General features: G+C 36.7%; 1 protein-coding gene across 1 annotated transcript; it reads right to left on the reverse strand.

The window, feature by feature from the left end:
• Positions 1-471: 471 nt before the first annotated feature.
• LOC133518874 (uncharacterized) lies at positions 472-12,394 on the reverse strand. Its single transcript, XM_061852636.1, has 4 exons — positions 12,235-12,394; positions 10,045-10,288; positions 2,572-2,710; positions 472-679 (listed from the first exon to the last, which is right to left on the reverse strand). Exons 2-4 carry the CDS (start codon positions 10,276-10,278, stop codon positions 576-578), a joined length of 477 nt encoding a protein of 158 aa, XP_061708620.1. The 5' UTR covers positions 10,279-10,288; positions 12,235-12,394; the 3' UTR covers positions 472-575.
• Positions 12,395-14,623: the final 2,229 nt, after the last annotated feature.

A 14,623-nucleotide genomic window follows, 5' to 3' on the forward strand; every position in this document is an offset into this window, starting at 1 on the left:
ATACACATCTCTGTATTGGATATAGTCATCATATATCTATCTTAAAAATAAACAAATTGTTGCTTTATAAAGTGCAATAAAATACTTTTAAAAAATCATGGAGTACTTCATTTATCTTATGCGGTATAATAATAAGGGCCTGTTTCACAAAGTCCTGAATAAGTTACTAGCCACTTATCTGACGAATAGTCATCGTTGGCATTTCATAATCTTCAAATAAGCTTAACTGGCAGATGAAGTGCAAAGTTTTGCATGAAGTTTTATCTGTCAGTTTATTTATTTGTTAACTAGCTATCCGATACTTTACTTGGACATTGTGAAACAGGCCCTAAATATAAGAATTTTTATTTTGTTTTGAGTTCCATAGAACTCAAATTGTCGTAGAAGTGCGTATTTGGATTTGAAGAAGGATTTGTCAGAATGAAAATAAAAGCAGGAGACAATTGGCTCTAAAATGAATGTAAGTAAATATAAATTATCGACAACTCATTATATTTATTGCGATAATGTCAACATGCATAATTATAATATTCATATACACGAAGAATAATACATTTTTGGTAAGAATTCACGTTTTACTCCTCGCCCTCGGCATCGGCGTCCGAGTCCGCGTCTGAGACGTCTGTAAGGCAGTCCTGCTCAATAGTTTTGACCTTCAGAAAGTCCGATACTTGAGGTCCTGTCAACATAAAAACGAATAAGTTTTCTGCCTTGTTGGTATTTTTTCAAAAAGCTGTTTTTTCAATAATATATGTTAGGAAGTGTGCGCTTTAGAAGGTTGGTACAGCGTATATTTTTCAAACTCGATGGCTAGGGTGACGTATTAGTGTCATCTCCATATAATTTATAAGGGCCGTGCACGTTGGATGTCTGTCATCTTGTGGCCTGAATCAGAAACATAAACTATATATTGATACTTCACGCGAAAACAAGGGTTGCGCTCTCTGTTGTTGTTAACTGTAGAAGTCACGTACGTTTTCAATAAACAGTAAGATCCTATGCTGCCTCCTGCAGTTCACGTTCCCTCAAAATGTCAGCGTACCCATCGAGTTCGAAAAATAAAATACTAAATTTAACCTCCGTAGTATGGACTGCACCCCACACTTCGTAGTTAAACAGAAGTTTTAATATAGGGAGCGTGCATGAGCTGTAGGAGGGAGCACAGGAGCGATCAGATTTTTGGCGCGAGGCTTAAATGTGACGTTTATTGTTCCGATGTAGCCCACAAGATGGCAGAACCTACTATATGCACAAGAAAACATGTGACGTGTAAATTTACATGTTTATGCGGACCCTTCAACGCACACGGTCCCTATAGTTTTAATGACATGTCCTTATGTCACAGAGATTTATCGAGTTCTTCGTCAAATTGGTAATTATGTGTCAGTGTCAACATATTAATGTATTATATAAAAAAAACAGCGAATGAAATGCTATTTTTCGTTCATTAAATCTAACGAGTGCTGTGTGACGTAATGTCTTAAGTTCTAAAGTAATTGAGAAAGTTACCACACACACACACACACAAACACACACAAGAAAAGATAATTGTTGTACATTCTACCTTAAAATATATATACATAAGTTGTTGCAGTTGTTATAATTCTATTATTTTTGTTTTTCTTAAGTAAAATGCTAAAATGCAATATCATCGAAAGATAATATATGTACCTATATGAACATGTTATATTGTAAGCAAAACATCCTGTGGAAGAGCGGTGTTCTCTTAACACAAGTATCTTAAATACTTACAAAGAGGCACCAGCACAGCTACTGTATACCAAATCATAGTTACTGAATAAAAGTATTTTTATTTTTTATTTTTTTTTATTTTACTCTCCGTATCCGACGCCATCATCATAGGGCCTACCGCGAATTACGAAAATTTTAATTTCGTTATCTGCCTCTCTCTCTCTTGCATATTCGAACGATAGAGAGACAGATAACGAAATTTCGAATATCGTGTTTCGTGTATCGTCTTTGAAGACTTACCAACAGTTACACAGGCGGTAAGTTTTTAAAAACATTATATGTATTTTTTATTGGAATCGTGCAGGCGACACACTATCCGTTTGTGTGTAGCTTTTTTCGATTATCAAACATTCTTCCAACACATTTCGAATATTAATTTTAATTGACGGAGGCGTTCCGCTGGTAAAAGTCGTTCAAATAGCTTAGCGGGCGTTCCGATAGCTAATAGATCCCTAATATAGGCGCGGGCGCTGGTAATAAGGTATTTTTTGCGAAGGTCTCAGTTTTGAGTGTTTGACTCGGGCATTTTGCTTTCGTATGTCTGTTCTCTTCTACAGGTCGCAATTCTTAACCAGTATTCGTGACCAGATCCTATGATTAATAGATTTTTTTGTTGATCCTGTTTTTATTTTTTTTCAAATTGTGGAAATTGGCATGAAGGACTTCGCCAATAGCGTCTATAGCGCTTAAGACCATTGTGAGTTCACTGACGACTTAACGAACTAAGTATTTTTCACTTTTACATTTTCTAAGCTTAACGGGAGGTCTACAGCTCACAGAGCCACTAGTTTAATTCAGGTGTAGCAATGAAAAGGTTACCTTCAGTGTAAACGACGTTGGCAGCGAAGTCCTGTATAGGCGTGGGCGTCACGGCACGGTTGATCATGGGAGCCGGGGTGCCCGGCTCGGTTTCCTCGTCACTCTCTATTACTATCTCTTCCTCTTCACACTCCTCGATCTATCAACAAAATAATGTGATTACGTCATGTATAGTCAAATAAAACTATTAAATTAAAATAAAAACCCCTACGCATTTAAACCATTATATGCCAAAGTGCCTTACATCATTTTTATGAAACATAGCTAAGAACTACCGTAAGGAAACTTACACGTAAAAAAACTGCATCGAAATCGGTCTATCCGTTTGAGAGCTACGATGCCACAGACAGAAATTGGCGTCAAACGTATAACTCCCCTCTTTTGCGTCGGGGGTTAAAAATATGCTATGTACTAATATGAGAGATCGGTTAGTCAATAATTAATCCGTCCAATTCAACTGTCATCGAGTCGGACTCGCTCACCGAGAGTTTCATACAAATTTAACTTGTTTAAGTATTTTTACAATTTTATAGTTTTTAGATTTTTCCCTGTATTTGTAGTGTAAGAAGATATTATGTGCTTGCCAAATTTCACAATTCCAGGTCAACGGGATGTACCCTATGATTCCTATGAATTGTCCGTATATACATTTATTGCGGCATAAACGGCTTATCTCTTTTTTACGTTAACTTAGAAGTTTGATTTTTTCACAGTTTTAATTTCAACTCGATACCTTCCACGCTTTCCCCAGATAAACGGTTTTGACAGACAGACAGACGGACGGACAACAAAGTATTCCTAAGGGTCCCGTTTTTCCTTTTGACGTCGAAACCCTAAAAACCAGATTGGGTAGTGAATCTGCCAATCGAACTGACATTTTAGTTAATGGGATATAAAACACAACACAGTATAGTTACAATTAGTTTCTAGTAACTGGGCGACCGAGCTTTTAGACCAGCGGTTGAACAAAAATGGGTTTCGATAATATTAAAGTTTTTTCTTTTTTGATATGTCATTGGGAGTATGTTAAATAATACTTTGGTAAAAAGTTAGAAATTTTAAGGTTGAGCTTTCGGTTATATTTAAATATTTTAATTTTTGCTAATAACTAAGTAAATATAGAATTAAAGTTACAGAAAACTTTAGCATATCGAATAACACTTCAATTTATGTACAATTATCAGTTTTTAGAAATCTGGAACAGCTGCTTTCTGGTAAACGTAAAAACACGAGTTATTTTGTAAATATAGAATTAGAGTTGCTGATATTGCAAAATTACGATATTATCGATCAACTTAGTATTCTAGTAAAAAGTTAGACATGTAGACAATGTGCTTGTCTAGATATTGATTTCAGGTTAAGCAGTATAGCTAATATTGAATTAAAGTTTGTAGAGTTAATAATAATCGATCATCAACAATGATCTCAGTTACTAAACAAAAATTTAGAAATATAAAATCACGGCGACACTCATTACTGATATGTATGCATTCCTTGCTTATATAAATACGTTACGTTTCAAACGCGCGGCAAGTTTGCGCGCGCCGCGCGCTGTGGCAGGAGGCAGCGAACAACGGTAGTGGGGAGCGGGGTGCCCTTGACTGCGTCTACGGTCCATCAAAAAAATTCCTAAAGCGTGTTTTAAATTAATAGCAATAGAAAATTGTTATTTTGTTGTTACTATAATAGGTATTGCCCGCGGTTTCGTTCACGTAGAATTCGTTATCGCGTTACATGAATATTATTTATTTATTTAAACTTTATTGCACAAACAAAAAAAAACACAAATGGCGGACTTAATGCCAAAAGGCATTCTCTACCAGTCAACCATTGGGTCAAATAGAGACAAAAAAAACACATTCTCATACAGATGACCACCCTTCCTTGTACCATTTTAAAAGCCAGTTGCAGCTTTTCTTTCCCGATTTTTTTCAGATGTTTGGACTTGGTATTTTCCTCGCGATAGTTATTTGTTTTAAGGGGAATGTTGTTGTTAACCGCTAATGCTAATATTGATAACCGATAGTTATATAGAGATACGTTATAAGGTATGTGCACCCTCATGTTATTTATTTCTGATAAGAAATAAATGTAAGACAAAATTCACAGTGATACATTTCAAGTAGGTTGCCTTGTAAGATTGCGTACGGATAGTTTTTTTGTTTGTTATTTCATCGTATGATATATCAAATGAAAGCTTATTTGAAAGTTGCCGTATTAAAAAAGTTGGTCCAGTTAATGGTCGCCTAGATTAACCGATTTTTATATAAAATGTAGGCAACCATGGACTGGACCAACTTGTTAAAAAGGCAACCTAGTACAGTTAGTAATATAGTACCTGGGCGACCGAGCTTTGCTCGGTTATAACTATTTATTGTAATATGGTGGTGATAATTGTACATAAACTTAAAAAGTAAAATGTGAACTGACAATTATTATTATTTACAATCGATTTTAACCTTACAGCACTTGTCACAGAGTAACGCTATCTATTGTCGATTTCTCTTATTACATAGGTCATTTTTTTTTACTAAATTAAACTTGTGTAAAACAATAAAAATTAAAAAATTATATATAAACTTGAACATATAAAAAAAAAACAAAAGGTAGTCACCGGGCGAGATTCGAACCCGTAACACTCGTTTAGCAGTCCGCGTCGTAACCCGCTGGACCAGACGGACAGTGGCCGGCAACACGAAATTAGTGACCATATTCTGCGTCGAAAGAAAAACGCATGAAAACTCGAAAACACGCGTTTTCCCAAACATAAGACTAATCTAGATAGATTGTATACCCCCAAAAACCCCTATATACCAAATTTCAGCGAAATCGTTAGAGCCGTTTCCGAGATCACAGAAATATAATTATATATATATACAAGAATTGCTCGTTTAAAGGTATAAGATAAAATAACTTTTCTTTTGATATATCATGTGACGTTTTCGTTTACACACTAAAAGCACAGTGTAAAAAGTAACAGTGGGCCGACGCCTTTGATGTTTGCGTAAATGCCGACACCGCTCAAGGTCTCCGTACCTACCTAGGGTTATCACAGACTTCCCAAACACACACACACACAACTGCCCAAAAGAGGATGGAAATGTTTTTAGTTTTCATGTTGTATGATGTATGTGTACTAATTTTACAAATGACGTCCATTTTGGAAATAAAGATGGCGGACGTCACTTTTTTGAAAAAGTCGTCATGGGTGTTGTTTTCTGGGTTTTTCGGGGTGTGGATTTCAAAAATGGCATCTATTTTGAAAATAAATATGGCGGACGCTACTTTTTGAAATGGGTGTCGATGTGTGTAGCCGTGATATCAACCACCTTTAATTCTAAAATGGTCTCTATTTTTGAAATCTGCACCAACAAGAACCGCCAAAATTGACGTCATTTTTGTAATTGGAACCCCGAGGAACCTCGGAGATGACACCCATATCGATTTTTAAGAAAAATTTATGTCCGCCATCTTGGATTTCAAAATAGACGTCATTTTCGTAATCGGAATCCTGAGGAACCTCGGATATGACACCCATATCGACTTTTAAGAAAAAATAATTTCCACCATCTTGGATTTCAAAATGAACGTCATTTTCGTAATCGGATCCCCGAGGAACCTCGGAGATGACACCCATATCGATTTTTAAGAAAAATTAATGTCCGCCATCTTGGATTTCAATATGAACGTCATTTTCGTAATCGGAACCCCGAGGAACCTCGGAGATGACACCCATATCGATTTTTAAGAAAAAATAATGTCCGCCATCTTGGATTTCAAAATAGACGTCATTTTCGTAATCGGAATCCCGAGGAACCTCGGATATGACACCCATATCAACTTAAGAAAAAATAATTTCCGCCATCTTGGATTTCAAAATGAACGTCATTTTCGTAATCGGATCCCGAGGAACCTCGGAGATGACACCCATATCGATTTTTAAGAAAAAATAATGTTCGCCATCTTGGATTGCAAAATGGACGTCATTTTCGTAATCGGAACCTCGAAGAACCTCGGAGATGACACCCATACCGGTTTTTAAGAAAAATGAATGTCCGCCATCTTGGGTTCCATAATGGATGTCATTTTCGTAATCGGCACCCTGAGGACTTTCAAAAATAATGAAAACATCAAATACTACATGATACATATACAAACAGAAGCAAGAAACAATTTCTTGCTTTTTAAAGTCTTAAACTACTCATAATTTCTTAAAATAAGTTATAAAACATGTCCGCCATTTTGAATTTGAAAATTGATATCATAATTATTATATATTTTTGTTTACACTGAGACAAATAATTAGCACATGTCGTATGAAATATTTTAATTGTGTGTTTTTTTTTATTTATTTTTATACTACGTCGGTGGCAAACAAGCATACGGCCTGCCTAATGGTAAGCAGTATCCGTAGCCTATGTACGCCTGCAACTCCAGAGGAGTTACATGCGCGTTGCCGACCCTAACACCCTTCCACCCCTCGTTGAGCTCTGGCAACCTTACTCACCGGCAGGAACACAACACTATGAGTAGGGTCTAGTGTTATTTGGCTGCGATTTTCTGTAAGGTGGAGGTACTTCCCCAGTTGGGTTCTGCTCTAGATCTGGAATGACATCCGCTGTGCTGTGCCCTACCACACAGAGCCAGATGACATTTACAATGCCCATACCTCTCTTATAATGCCTGTGCTAAAAATGTGATTGCGAACTACCTGCAATAACTATACAGTACCTGGGCGACCGAGCTTTGCTCGGTTATAACTAACTATTTATTGTAATATGGTGGTGTATAGGTGATAATCTTAACTACATTCTTTTACTAATGTATAATTACTATATGTAATACTAATTAAACTTGTCTAAAACAATAAAAATTAAAAAATTATATATAAAATTGAACATATAAAAAAAAACAAAAGTTAGTCACCAGGCGAGATTCGAACCCGTAAAACTCGTTTAGCAGTCCGCGTCTTAACCCGCTGGACCAGACGGACAGTGGCCGGCAACACGAAATTAGCGACCATATTCTGCGTCGAAAGAAAAACGCATGAAAACTCGAAAACACGCGTTTTCCCAAACATAAGACTAATCTAGATCGATTGTTTATCCCCAAAAACCCCCATATACCAAATTTCAGCAAAATCGTTAGAGCCGTTTCCGAGATCCCGGAAATATATATACCTATACAAGAATTGCTCGTTTAAAGGTATAAGATAATTAGGCATTAAAACACTCGTGTGATCTTTTTAAGAAACTCACTTCGTTCGTTTCCTAAGCCCACACTCGTGTATTTTAATGCCTTTTATTATGTAGCAGTAACATAAACTACTAATATATGTTGAAAGTAAGTACAGGCGGCTAACACAATGGTAACAAAAGACAAAAGTTTTGAAAATGTAATTTTCATCATCGTCACTTGGCTGTACATTTGAGGGCCTATCGCGAACCACGTTCGACGTTTTACCTCTCTGTCGCACTTGTAAATTCGTACGTAAGTATGACAGGGAGGCAACACGTCGAACGTGGTTCGCGGTAAGCCCTCTGATGCCACCTCCATTAGTCTTTTGTACGCCGGTATAGCCTTCGACTCAATGTAATCTACACTTTTTATGGAAACGTAGTTCCTCCTTCCCGTAGAAATATTTAACTTTCCCATCACCAAGAAAGATTATTTGCTCGCAGTTATTAACTGCTCAATTCCTCGTTTTTTCTCTGTTACTAAGTCAGTACAGTACACATATCAAACATTTTTCACTCATTTTGAAGTCACAATAACTTTTATTCTATAATTAAATTCATGTAATGTCCGCATCTAATTTATGTGCACGATAAACAAACAAATGAATGATTTGAAAGAAAAGACAAACAGCGCTTGCGAAGCTGAGCGGGGGGCGCGGGCGGGGCGAGGTATCTATCGCTCACTAGGTCGGCTACGATAGGCTCCTGCGCGCCGAGCCGACATGTTGACGGACCAGCGCGGCGTGGTTATGAATTTCGCGCCTTTTTAAGTTGATTTTACTATTACAATGCAAGCTACACACAGATATTTCTACCTTTCCATAAAATGGCTGCATATATTATTTTATAGTAATAGACTTATCTCTACGGACTTTAATTCAATATTTGATCTTACAGGACAAAAAACGCATATTAATTGTAAAGCACATATCCCATTCTTCTAATTTTTTGCCTTGCCTATTAACTTAAGAATTTAGATATGATATTGTGGATTTTTCAAACTTTAATTCAATATTGACAAAATAATAAGCTAATTTGAGTTTGACAAAGTAGCACGTTGATTTTTTTTCTAAAAATTTGATAGCATAAAGCCTCATACATATTATAAAAGACGATGCTTAAATTTTGTACTTTAATTCAATATTCAAAATTCATCAATAAAAATACATAAATACCTTATTTATATCTAACGCTCGTTCTAAATTTTCTTCATATATTACAAATATGCTTAAAAATATGTCCCATACCAGATAAACATCACTTTTCACTCTTTAGAATTATCGAAACTTATAGGGCAAAAATCCGGTCCCACTATTGGTCTATTTGCTCGGTTATAACTATTTATTGTAATATGGTGGTGTATAGGTGATAATCTTAACTACATTTTTTTACTAAATTAAACTTGTCTACAACAATAAAAATTAAAAAATTATATATAAACTTGAACACATAAAAAAAAAAAGTTAGTCACCAGGCGAGATTCGAACCCGTAACACTCGTTTAACAGTCCGCGTCTTAACCCACTGGACCAGACGGACAGTGGCTGGCAAGACGAAATTAGCGACCATATTCTGCGTCGAAAGAAAAACGCATGAAAACTCGAAAACACGCGTTTTTCCAAACATAAGACTAATCTAGATCGATTGTTTACCCCCAAAAACCCCCATATACCAAATTTCAGCAAAATCGTTAGAGCCGTTTCCGAGATCCCGGAAATATATATATTTATATATATACAAGAATTGCTCGTTTAAAGGTATAAGATTAATAAATCAAAATAATTTAAAGAATTACCTATTTGAACATTTTGTAATTTAAAACTGAAACGGGACTTAACCGCTTGCGCTTTCTTCTATTACTCGTATTTTGTATTTATTATTACTTGAGCATCTTGTGTTGGTAACATCCAAATGACGACCGGTTTGGCCTAGTGGGTAGTGACCCTGCCTACGAAGCTGATGGTCCCGGGTTCAAATCCTGGTAAGGGCATGTATTTGTGTGATGAGCATGGATATTTGTTCCTGAGTCATGGGTGTTTTCTTTGTATTTAAGTATTTATAAATATTTATATATTATATATATCGTTGTCTAAGTACCCTCAATACAAGCCTTATTGAGCTTACTGTGGGACTTAGTCAATTTGTGTAATAATGTCCTATAATATTTATTTATTTATTTATTTATTTGTATAAGTGTTGAAAGAATTTAGTTTAAAAAAATCTTATTAATTACTTACCTGTATATCAAAAGACTGCTGCTTCTTCCTAAACTCTAAAAGGGCTGAAGAAGACGTGGGCGACCTCGAGCTCGGAGCAAACTTGATGCACCCAGGCGACGGAGACGGGGTCCCGTGGCTGGGCCCCCCTTCGTTCACCTGGTACCCCACCTCGAGGTTCAGGGGCAAGTTCGGGTTGCCCGCGGAGCGGCGTCTACGGAGCTGGCAGGAAGGTTCGGCTGAGTCTTCTGCCATATTGTCGAGTCTATTAGAACGACATGAGATAAGAATACGGTATGGTACTTAAGGGGCCCACAGATTACCAGTTCGCCGCATGATGTAAGTCTGTCAGTTAATCACAAAAGTACAAAGTTTTAGGTTTAGCCTGACGACTAACACGAACCGAGAGTGTATGACCGCTTGATAATTCCGGTCAGCGTCGACAGATATCGGCCTGACAGCCTTGATCTTGGGGCGAAAACTGACGACTCTCAACTGCTAGTGTGTCGCAGAGCTACCAGAAGCCATTGCCGGCAAGCAATAATCGCTTATGCTTGTAGAACGGCAGGCTGGCCGCCCAATAGAACCAGAGGGCCTACCGCGAACCACGTAGGTAAATCACGTTCAACGTGTTGCCTCCCTGCCCTTTAAATTCGTACGTAAGAGTGACAGGGAGGCAACACGTCGAACGTGGTTCGCGGTAGGCCCTCAGAGACTGCAGGCGGACTGGTAATGGGTAGACCGTAGAGTCCGTCTTAATTAACTCTTCAGCTCTGCACCATCCTTGACGGGGGTAAATGTGGACGTATAAGTCACAATTTCATAGTAATCTATCGTTTCTGGTGACATATCAACACTGTCACTGTAAAGTATGTGCTGTTAGCTTTTCACGCCGTGATATGGCAGTTTTACCAATAAAATATTTTGTCATATGTGTGGAGCAGTCAAAATTTAATACTCTAATATGAAGTTAATTCCGGTTTGGAATTATATTTCAACCGTCCTTATTATTTTGCTTGTATCTGATTGAGTTTGATATAACGTCGATACAAGTTATTTGCTATACTTAGTGGAAGTATCTAAGCAGATCAGTAATCTTTAGTCACCTTTACATTCGCTTATTGTTAAAAACTTCTGTTTATAACGAATTTCCTAGTTAAGAAAAATCTAGGCTTCCTAGTAAGGTACGTCTTATCAAAATTGTAAACTTATCAAATGAGTGTTCGTCCACGTAAAAATTCTCCGTGGTCTCATTTCTGCGTAGTTCCACATATAATTATAGATTTTATTACAAAATATCTGAGTACATTATTCATTATTCATCGTTTTGACGACCGGTCTGGCCTAGTGGGTAGTGACCCTGCCTACGAAGCTGATGGTCCCGGGTTCAAATCCTGGTAAGGGCATTTATTCGTGTGATGAGCATGGATATTTGTTCCTGAGTCATGGGTGTTTTCTATGTATTTAAGTATTTATAAATATTTATATATTATATATATCGTTGTCTAAGTAGGTACCCTCAACACAAGCCTTATTGAGCTTACTGTGGGACTTAGTCAATTTGTGTAATAATGTCCTATAATATTTATTTATTATTTATTTAACTGTATTGTAGAGTAAAAACACTTAAAAAAGGCAGATAGGCCATTATATACCAGTTAATATGTTTAGATATATTAACGTATAATTCAAAATAACGTAAGGTGATGTGCTGATGTGGCATGGAGTTAATAGCTATACTATATCCAACGTAATTCTTTATTCTACATTTATCTCAGCTATAAGGTCTGTCTTACAAAATTTTACAGTTTAACTTCGACGCATGCATCGCTAGTTGATTGTAGGTAATTAATATGTTAACCAGATGTAGTTTTAATTTACTTTAGGAGGTCAAGTTGGGGTTTTGACTGCTGCGAAAATTTGTTGATAGCGTAAATATTACGTACCTACCAAAATTACGTTTTTGTACCTATCTGTAATCTACCTATCCTGCATACTTTACGAGCTATTTCATTCCCTACAATCATGACTTAGGTGGCTGTCTAATTTACTTTAATTACCAAGGTCGTTACTATTATTTCTTAACAAAATAGCTAATCGAATTATAAACAGTCGGCTGATTATAAAATTAGCCTCCCACGAGGAAAAACTTCTATGTTAGGGCTGCATATCGCTCTTTTGCTTGCTTAATCGAATTACACACAAACTTACTAAAATTCCTGAATTCTTGCAAACAATCCGTCTTCAGCTGATTCGTCGTTACCTAACACTGACTTCCTTGGCAGTCTTGACGTCGTAGGCCTATTATTGCTGTGGGCGGACACTGCCCGTACTGTCTCTGACACTCAGGCTACCGAAGCCATACAACTTAATCTGCAGGGTTTTGTGTCAGCGAGGGAAAACCTTTTTTATCAGATTCCTGCTGAATGTTGGCAACGTTTTTCGATTTTCGCTTAGTTGCAAAATATATAGCCTAGTTGCCCTTATAGACACATTTTTAGGGTTCCGTAGTCAACTAGGAACCCTTATAGTTTCGCTATGTCTGGCTGTCTGTCTGTCCGAGGCTTTGCTCCGTGGTCGTTAGTGCTAGAAAGCTGAAATTTGGCATGGATATATAAATCAATAAAGCCGAGAAAGTCGAAAAATGAATGATTGAAATGAAAAATTTTTTTTTTGCTTCAACCCTACAGTGTGGGGTATCGTTGAAAAGGTCTTTCAAAACTAATAGGGGTCTTCAACAAACATTTGATAACGTGAATAGGTATATTCGGAGATAAACGCTCCGAAAAAAAAAAATGTGTCACCCCCTCTAACTTTTGAACCGTAGGTCCAAAAAATATGAAAAAAAATCGTGGAAGTAGAGCTTAAGAAAGACATTAAATGAAAACTATAGCGGATATGATCAGTTTGGCTGTTTTTGACTTATCGCAAAAAGTTTCCCCTTCATAGTAAAAAGACGTACATCCACAGTTCATCCCTTGGTTGTTCAATCTACTATACTTTAAGCTCCAGTTTAGCTTATTGTGACGGAAGAGTAACTACGGAACCCTACTCTGAGCATGGCCCGACATGCTCTTGGCCGGTTTTTTTTAATTTAATGTTCAGTTCTATATCAGGGAGGTCTCTCACTCGCGGGAGTTTAGTAATAGTACCCAATTAGCGTGTGTTGTTAAGAAAAGTCACTGTCAGTTTTGTGACGATAATTAAGCATTAAATTTAAATAAAAACTTAGTTTTGGTGTTCGTTTCATAAACTACAAGCGATATTACATTGTAAAAAAAGGCAAAAAGTTGATTCCCATAAAGATTTCATGCTTAATTGTCGTCACAAAACTGACAGCAAACTTTTCTTAACTACTCACGCTAATTGCATACACTATTTTCTGAAAATTCCCTTACATAGATTCCGATAAAAGTATCACAATAAGTAGGCAAAAAGGTTGAAAAACTTTTTTGTCCAGTTAGCGTTGGTGACTATTCCTAGAAAGCTATTCCGTTGTATTACAGTTAATTTTGATCGATTTTACGCACCGTGACAAAACCTTATTGACACGGAAAATGTTTAATCACACTATCAGCCTGCTTTCTACCATTCGAGACGCCTGATTGGCAAAAACCTAAAGTCCGATCGATGCCATTTCATTTGGCCATCGGAACCGGAAACAAATATAGCAACATGAGGGTTTAGGTATGTACACGGGAAATATTTTTGTACTTACAAAAATATACAAGTTTCTGTACCATTAGTATTTGTGCAAATTGGTATTTTTGCAGTAGGTAATACATATTGTAATATTACAGTAGGTACCCATTATTATTAACGATAGTCTGTAAACTCGATTAAAATGGCAATGTGTCATTCGAAATGACAAAGAAAGGTACCTATTAAAAGTAAGTTTAGACCAATTCCATCCATAGATAAATTATAAGTAATGGCTAATATTTAAGTATTTATAAATAAATATACAACATATTATTACACAATTTGACTAACCCCCACAGTAAGCTCAAGAATGCTTGTGTTGTGGGTACTCAGACAACGATACATATAATATATAAATACTTACACAGAAAACAGCCAAGACTCAGAACGAATATCCGTGCTTATCACTCAAATCAATGCCGGGCTTACCGGAATTTGAATCTAGAACCATCAGCTTCATAGGCAGGGCAAAAGTATTTTCACCTCAGCAGCTCGAACGGCCTATTTTCGTCCAGGGAGTGAGACAAAGTAGCTTTTTAATGGGGTTGGCCGGTCGAAGTATTAAACAGATGGCGCCATCATAGCTTGCCCTGTCAATCCCTAGAATTGTGTCAAATTCTTGTTTTTTTTTTGGAATTTTGTGACCTGGATTCCAGTACTTTAAGCCAAATCTCATAGAACAAAACTAGAGACAGGGGCAAGCTATGATGGCGCCATCTATGCAAACCTTTGACAGTTGCCAACCCCATTTAGTGAAGGCCATGAATACAGGAATATTTCTAGAAGCTTTCGTCATAATGATGATGCCTTTCATTCATGAATGAAAATAGATGTGGTTAACTTTACTTGATGTTGAATTTTTTAAACCTTTAAATTGTTCTCACTACTGAGGTGAACA

Source organism: Cydia pomonella, chromosome 6, assembly GCF_033807575.1.
Source record: "Cydia pomonella isolate Wapato2018A chromosome 6, ilCydPomo1, whole genome shotgun sequence".
Taxonomy (NCBI): Eukaryota; Metazoa; Arthropoda; class Insecta; order Lepidoptera; family Tortricidae; genus Cydia; species Cydia pomonella.

Excerpts from the sequence above, each read along its gene's own strand:
- LOC133518874 (XM_061852636.1), bottom strand. The coding sequence starts at position 10,278 with ATGGCAGAAGACTCAGCCGAACCTTCCTGCCAGCTCCGTAGACGCCGC. Across the intron at positions 2,711-10,044 it reads AGCAGTCTTTTGATATACAG|ATCGAGGAGTGTGAAGAGGA; the intron begins GTAAGTAATTAA and ends TTTTGTTGATAG. Across the intron at positions 680-2,571 it reads CAACGTCGTTTACACTGAAG|GACCTCAAGTATCGGACTTT; the intron begins GTAACCTTTTCA and ends TTATGTTGACAG.